At 44.0% G+C, this 7,760-nt stretch overlaps 1 protein-coding gene across 1 annotated transcript; it reads right to left on the bottom strand.

The window, feature by feature from the left end:
- Positions 1-841: 841 nt before the first annotated feature.
- Positions 842-6,752, bottom strand: PARK7 (parkinson protein 7). The gene is made up of 6 exons (XM_010135685.1): positions 6,616-6,752; positions 5,481-5,582; positions 4,825-4,884; positions 3,980-4,049; positions 2,256-2,342; positions 842-1,303 (listed from the first exon to the last, which is right to left on the bottom strand). Exons 1-6 carry the CDS (start codon positions 6,703-6,705, stop codon positions 1,149-1,151), a joined length of 564 nt encoding a protein of 187 aa, XP_010133987.1. The 5' UTR covers positions 6,706-6,752; the 3' UTR covers positions 842-1,148.
- Between the last annotated feature and the right edge of the window lie 1,008 nt (positions 6,753-7,760).

Raw genomic sequence — 7,760 nt, 5'->3', positions numbered from 1 at the left:
CAGCGAGGTGCCACCTTGTGCGATTGCTGGCAGAGCCAGATAACAGCAGTTATTTGGTAAAAGAGGGTAGCAAAGACAAAAACTGATCCTGAATTCTTAATTCTCATGGGGATACAGCTTGACTGCTTCCCTCAGAGAACTGTCCAGCAACTCCTCTAAACTGACATACACTCACTCCCACCAGGCTTGTAGGAAGTTCCAGTTTATGGTGAGCAGAAACAAGCACTGCTACTGCTGGAGAGCTGCTAAGTCCAAACTCGTTGCTTTATACTGATTATTAGCTGCCTAAAAAACTCAATGGATCTGCAATCATTTAACACAGAAGACCAGTTCAATGGTATCATGGACAACCTGCTCCCTGTAGGAACTCTACGGTGCTTGACAAGGTAAGAATATTCCCACTTTTAATTTAGTTCCATGGTGTCTCAGAATTAATAATAGTTATTTGCCTTATTTGCATACAGAAACTAAATATTGTTACAACAAATTCTAAGTTACAACTTAATAATCTATGTCATAGTATCGTAGAATGTCCTGAGCTGGAAAAGACCCACAAGGGTCATCCAGTCCAACTCCTGACTCCACACAGGGCAACCTGGAAGTTAAACCATGTATCTGGAAGTGTTGCCCAAACACTTCTTGAACACTGACAGGCTTGGGGTCGTGACCACTTTCCTAGGGAGTTTGTTCCAGCGCTTGACCATTTCAGCTCACACTTTGGAAGAACTGTGTGAGATTCCAGACAGAAGTTGTTTGGACTAGTACATTGCTAGCCGTAGTAGTAAAAAGATCTCATAGGTCTGGGTCAGGAGAAAACACACAAAAAACCCACCACACAAGCAGTGTTGCTTCATTTTATTTACTCAGCAAACATTTTCCCATGTGATTTTTAAATGTCATACAAGATCTAACTAAGATTATTAGATGGCTGGCTGCTTTTTCATCGTGAAGCTTTTTGCTAACAGGATCTTCTTCCAGAAATAAAGACCATTGGTTTGTTAAGGTGTCCCTGTTTAGGTAACTACAGTTGCTAATTTCACCCACGATTAAACTGTATCTACAACAGCGCATCTTACAGTTACTCTACAAAGGAGGAGAAACTCCATCTGAAATTGTCCTACTCCCTGTCCCACACCAGGATTTCACTCTTACAGTATTAGAGGTGCCTTCACCTGTTCAGCCACTTCCTTCCCCATCAGTGCTTCAACAATGGCCAACCCAAACTCAAAGCTGGTACCAGGGCCGCGGCTGGTGAGGATGTTCCCATCTTTCTCCACGCGGCTCTCGGAGTAGCAGTAGTGTGCTTGGGGGGACACACAACAGAAAGAGAGGTCAGTCTCCTGCACGGTGCCCACAGCTGCTACGGAGTGCAGACCTGCCTGCTGCAGGGCACTGCCCACTGCCTGCCCGCTACAGCAGCTGAGGAGCGGTGGGCTCTCGGCCAGGCCAGCAGCATGGTGCTCTGCAGAAGGCACCTCAGCCACCTGTGTGGGTCCAGCCTGCCTCAGGCTCTGTACCCCTGCCCCTCCAGAATCAAGCAGCTCATCACTGCCTACAGTCCTCAGGGAGGAAAAGGGCCCACAGGGAGCTCTGGCAGCTTATTCGCATGGTTTGGGAATGCACCTCTGATTCTACAAGCTCGTCAAGACATGCTCGCTGTGCCTGTCAGTTCCCGTGATGTTACTTTTGGAAGTCAGACTGCTTTTTTGTAGCTGTTCACAACTTTATTTTTTCCAAATGCAGGCAGAGGAAACTGAAGTAACCCTGCTATCTCCTGCTCACCTTCAGACTTGTTAATGTTCACAGAATGAATTCTTAATAGCGCTTCACCACCACTTCCTTTAGGTACGAGAAGGAAGACACTATGAGCAGCTGGTGGGTCTGCACAAGGCACTACTCATGGAAGAGCAGGAAAGATGCTGTTGGGACCACTGAGGCAAAAAACCAAAAGGGCAAGAGATGGCTCAGCCTCAAGAGGATAAGGGAAAAAACGCTCCTAGTATGACAGCACCAGCGTATTTTCCTCAAGGAGGAGAATGTTCACATAGCCTTGTCTTTTCAGGTTAAACAGACTTAGAAATACAGTCTTAGCATATTCAGTTGTATTTTGATTATGTTCAGGAAAGCATTAAGGAAAAGCAGAGATATAAAATAAAATACAAAAGCAGTTTTCCTTTCTTTAAATCGAGGGTTCAGCTAAAAAAAAAGAAATCGGACAAGGGTTTAGAGAGAAATGTATAAAAGCCATTACATACCTCCATTCATCATTTTATCTTTGGCCAAAGGATGTGTTGTGACTTTGCTTCCAAACCCTATCCCATGTGCCAGAAGGGCAGTAGGACCTGTAAGGACACAAGATTGCACCAGTGAGGAACTCTGTTCTGCTACAAAGACTTCCAAGAACACACGTTCAGGCGCCGGGCCCTCAAGGGGCCAAAGCTCACTGCGAACAGACTATTTTTTTATAAAACTGATGCCAGTCTCTCTCTGAAGCAAAAAGCCTCAAAAGGAACACTGCTGTGTAACCTCTGCCAGTCTGCTGGACGAAACGGCCTGTGAGGGAAAGAAACGAAGGTTCAGAGAACACCCAGTTCATGCAGCTGTGCTACCAATGACTGCGCTGCCTTTGAAGGAGTCGATTACAACAGCCGTTCCGCTTCCAGATAACACGTTTTAGTTAAGACTGCTTGAAACGAAATAACAACAAGTCTGCATTTCAATCTCAGCATTAACTAGGTACAATTACTTTACGACCTTGTTAAGCCTCGAGTTTAGGGACTTAACAGATAAATTTTCATTTGAGCAAGTCTTTGCATGTTGCAGTGTGTGCCGAGCAGTACTTTGGACAGATCGTGGGCTAACTGCTAAGCTTCTCATTTTAACAGTCTTTTTTCTCTTCATACTTCCTCCCTGGCCTGAACTGAAGAAGGAGTTTGTGTCAAGAAGTCTTAGGTCATCTGAAAATCCTTAAGGGAATTCCAAAAGAAACTGAAGGCAGGATTTGCCTAATGTGAGTTTCATTTCCGTACGTTTGATTCATTTCAGATACAGTCCAGGAAATAACCTTCTTTGTATTCAGTTGGAAGCAGCTCTAAGAATTATTATACCTACGTAAATGAGCCGTCCTGATTACAAGCAAAGGTCTTTATTGGACAACCATGAATTTGTGATTGTTCTGCAAGAGATACAGATTGAGAAGTATGAGACTACCACTGTCAAGGTCAAGGATGATCACAACTCTGTGTGCATATCACCTACTTGGAGAATGAAAGCAAAAAATTCCCAGCAACAGAAAGCAAACGAGAAAACAGAAGTGAAAATACGCTCCACAAACACACTCTGCCCTACTGACTTCTCTGCACTCATCACCACTCTCCTCATTCTCAGCTACGGGTACTTATGCCAGCCTCTCAGTTCACTTGGGGGTACTGGCAACTGCTCACCTCACTTTTTTACACACAGTCTTACGAAGGAATGTCCTGGATACCTAGCTGTGCAGAATATGTAAGCAGACAACCCTCTCCCTCAGAGTAATTCCATCTTTTGCTACCACTCAGACGAGGAAGGGTGAGCCTGTATTCTATATTTACAGCCATCCTTCTGAAGCTAAAGGGCAGCAGAGGAGACGAGAGATAAAGTTATAGCAGTGATGTTCTGCCAGCACTGTATGCTCTCAGAACAATCACCAGAACAAGCAAATATTTTGTAAAAAATCCTAACACATTAGCTTTCAGTTTTGATTTTAAAGACACTAACACAACTGATTGGAAAGAACTGGGTACCAAGCAGAACTTGCAGGGTGTTTACTATATTTTAGAGATTCCTCTGCTATTAAATTTTCAACCCCCTCAAATACTGCTGGTGCGTGTATAGTACAAATCCCTGCTACCAAAGTACAGTAATACAGCCTTCTAAGACAGGAAAATCTCCCCGGGCCCCTTCGAAACAGCCAAATGCTTCACAAAGCTTGTGAACCCACCTGCACATATAGCAGCAATCAGGCCTTTTCTGCTTTCCTGGTCCTTCAAAACGTCTTTCACAGCAGGAGACTGTATGAAGAAACCGTATCACAAGTCATTGTTTGGGGTTGATGATTTGAAGCATGCGTGAAATACCTTCCACTGCAAATTCATTAACCAGTTCTACAAAGAGAACCAGCTGATAACTCTCCATCAATTAAACCAATAAATACTCGCCCACCAAGGAAAGAGCAAGGAAATCAGAAGGAACTGCAAGAAGTAATTGACCCGCTGTTTAATCCATGGCCATAGAAAGCTGTTGTTTGAAAACTTCGCAAGACGAATCTCCAGACAGTCTCTATCACTCTTAAGAAGGTTTCTCATATTCCAGGGCTTACAAACTGTGTGATAGCACCTAAAACCTATCTGATAGATCGACTTGTTTGCCTGCCTGCCTGCCTTCCACCATGTATTTGTGGCAGCACTGCAGCAGTTTTGTACAGAGACAGAATTACTGAGCAAAGGCATGGAGTCCTGGGGGTTCGGCTTGCTTTATATTTCTTGGAATTAAATCTTTATTTGCAACTGTTTCATCTTCACATGATCATGAAACAAAGATTTTCCCGCAATACAAAGCACTCTTCCATTTTTATTCTGCTTAACTAGGTACTCAAGTCCAAGAATTTATCCAGTTGTCCCATCTATATAGTCATAAGAAGGCTTAAGACAATTAACAATTAGTTAATTGATTCATTCAGGAGAGAATTGTCAGATGCTGGAATGAATCTGCAGGATTACTAAGCAACTCTAGACCACCCAGTACTCATGAGGATGCCCAGGAGCCTTTAAGATACCAGAACTTTACCTCTGACAAGTTTTGAGCTCCAAGGTTACCCCCAGGAAGGACCACAACATCGTAAGGCCCCTAAACAAAGAAAAGATAAAGTTGTTCTGTTGAACAGAGGATGGTGCATGCGTTACACTGTTTTAGGGCCACTACAGCTGAGTCGAGTAGGAAGCAAAGGGATCGACCTTTTCTTCCACTTCATGATCAGAGAAGCAGTTCCAATTATTGGAGAAAATAGTTTGCTATTCCAGCAACAGCCTATTAGTCTGTCACAGAACTAGCTTTTAAACGTAGAACATTCAAGAGCTTCAGCAAGCAAATGGCAGCTCTTCAGCCTTACTGAACAGGTCTAACTACAGCATTGTTTAGCCTCCCGTTAGAATGTTTCAGCCATTCCACAGCACAGCATTTTGTTGGGTCAACTAACATGCAAAATAAAGCTCTATGTTTGAAGCTTTGCAAAATCAAATCCCTGTGCAGAATTAAGAAAAGTGTCTGATCCCAGCATGGACAAAGCAGGACACCAGCAAAGGGAAGCTCTGCGGGATGCACAGGTCTGTGATCCACTGCTGCATACAGAGCTAACACACCATGCAACACATTTCTAAAGGTAACACCTAAGTCTTCCTAACAGGCTCCGCTGGCCCTTAGATGAGGCCAGGGCGATGACCTACCTCTTTTCTGGCATCTTCAAGACTGGCATCAGGACAAATTAAGACATCTCGACTGCACTGCACTGGTTCTTTTCCTGACAGGCCTGCGACAGTCACCTTGATCTAACAGAAGAATACGTATGTCATTACAGTTCAGGAATGCAGGGCATTTTTCTCCTATGTTGGTTCTTAAGTAGTCCAAAAAAGAGTGAAGCACTACCGAAAGCTGTCAAGAACAGCTTCCCCAAACCACAGAAAAGTCCCGACGCACAAGGTAAGCAGTGATATTCACCTAGACACTAACAAGCACCTCTAATAGGTCAACTTTTCAAACAGGACATTTAGAGAATGTCTGATCCCACAGGATTTAAACAAAACAAAATATGACCCAGGAGAGCCAGACGAAGTAGATTATATACAGAATTAAGGTCTCTCTGCAGGCTCGAGCCTTTCTGAAACACACTTAAGGCATGTTCAATCTTCTCCCTTGACTTCTCGATGCCTGGTCACGGTATCACAGATACACATGGTACAGCTCACGTTCACTAAACAAGCAGACAAGCCCGTGCTTCTTATGGCAGCCAAAATGGGGAGGGAGTACATTAATGGAATGACAAAAGTGGTGGGAGAAGGTAATTTTTATTCTAGTCATTTCTATACACGTGAAGTTGGTAGATTTATTTAAAATCTTATTTTAACACCTAATCAGATGATAACGCTGTGTACTACTGCAGCTGCAAAAGTAACAAACAGCAGAAGGAATCTCACCAGATGGAATTTCACTTAGTAACAGAATTTTTAAAGTAGCTCAAGAAAAGCTACACAACGTTATGAGCTGTTCAGACCCCTACAAAAGCAGCACCTCCCATCACTATGCATGGGAATAGCCACGTTTTCTCACAGGGTTAAGAGTTACTCAAAACATCCGCTCCAGTCTACACTTGTGCTTTAAAAGGTTATCTTCTGCACAAATGTCAAGCACGCTTATTTGGGTCACGGCACAAAGATCTGCTAACCAGTAAGGCGGCACGGGTAAATTTTCACCTCATACAACAGACTACCCCTTGAACTCCTAAGCAATGAACGTGAACCTGAGGCAAAGGTTTTCTGTTGACCGAGCACTCACAGAAAGATTTTTCACTGCCTGCATACTCACCCCGGCTCTTCTCATAACATCAGTGGGGATTACAGTTTCCATTTCCTCTGCCCCCTTTGCTAGAATCACCAAAGCTCTTTTCGAGGCCATATCTTGAGGGGTTGCTGTTAGATGAGCAGGTAGCGATGGGAGGGGCTGAGGGGGCGAGAAAGAGACCACGTGGTTAGAAGGCAAATCCCCTAGTACAAATCCTTCCTAGCGGAGAAGTTTAACAGTGTTTTTGCATTATCCTTCATTTAAGCCACCTCAAAAGGGAGCACTAGCTTTAAGTAATACTCACAGCAATCCTGTTCACCCAAAGAGCTTTTCACAAAGAATGCATTAAGACATTAAGGGACTGAGACATTTGCACAGTGGGAGGCACAGCCCATCAGCACCAGAGCAGGAAGCAGCTTGGCCTAATCACGACTCCAGGACTTGAGTCTGCCAGAGAGAAGGATTCAGGGTGGGCAGCAGAGTTGTTTTCAATTTGCACACCCTCACTCATACCCAGACTACTGATGCCTACCTAGGTCAGCATTTATGAAAAGGGCTTGCATGATCTTTGCCTCACGTCTGGTATTTAGTTTCCACACTGCATGCTTCATGAGAAGTTTCCTGTCACTTATAATGACTCGAACAGTGCTCCTGCAAAACCTCAGCAACACATTTTCTGGGTATTTAACAATTCTGTGGGGGAGAAACGTGCGTGCACATGTGTGATGGGGGAGCAGACCACAGAATTTAGCAAATGGAACAAACTAGGCTTCAGACTTTCTTTCTCGCTCCTAAATTCAAGTGGAGGTGAATGGCCAAATTTCCATTTAAAGGTTAAGTTAAAGTGACTTTAATTACATCATGTAAAATACACACAAACTCACACCGGTCTGACAGAAGTCTGTGAAAGCATCTGTGGTGCGGGAAAACATTTCACAGCCCATATACATGAGACCCTCTTATGCAGGGACTTCCCGTGCAGAAAGGCAAGCAGCATCTGGGAGCTCTTCATAGTGAGAACCATGTTTAATCCTCTACGTAAACAAAAAGCAGTCCCTCATTCTGCTCCAATTTCATCTATTTTCAGGTTTGCTCCCTACTAAGCCTCACTTAGAAAGACACAGTAGTACGCAGCAGAACGTCCTGCAGCACGCAGAACCCAAGCAGAT

Source organism: Buceros rhinoceros, unplaced genomic scaffold (genome assembly GCF_000710305.1).
Source record: "Buceros rhinoceros silvestris isolate BGI_N320 unplaced genomic scaffold, ASM71030v1 scaffold35584, whole genome shotgun sequence".
Lineage (NCBI taxonomy): Eukaryota > Metazoa > Chordata > Aves > Bucerotiformes > Bucerotidae > Buceros > Buceros rhinoceros.
This window is presented reverse-complemented; position numbering and strand designations above follow the sequence as displayed.

What these genes read in the sequence shown, in the direction of transcription:
- PARK7 (XM_010135685.1), bottom strand. Translation starts at nt 6,705, where the DNA reads ATGGCCTCGAAAAGAGCTTTGGTGATTCTAGCAAAGGGGGCAGAGGAA. An exon ending in GAGCTCAAAACTTGTCAGAG is followed by an intron (nt 4,050 to 4,824) that starts GTAAAGTTCTGG and finishes TTCTTCATACAG; the next exon opens with TCTCCTGCTGTGAAAGACGT. An exon ending in GATTGCTGCTATATGTGCAG is followed by an intron (nt 2,343 to 3,979) that starts GTGGGTTCACAA and finishes GTGTCCTTACAG; the next exon opens with GTCCTACTGCCCTTCTGGCA.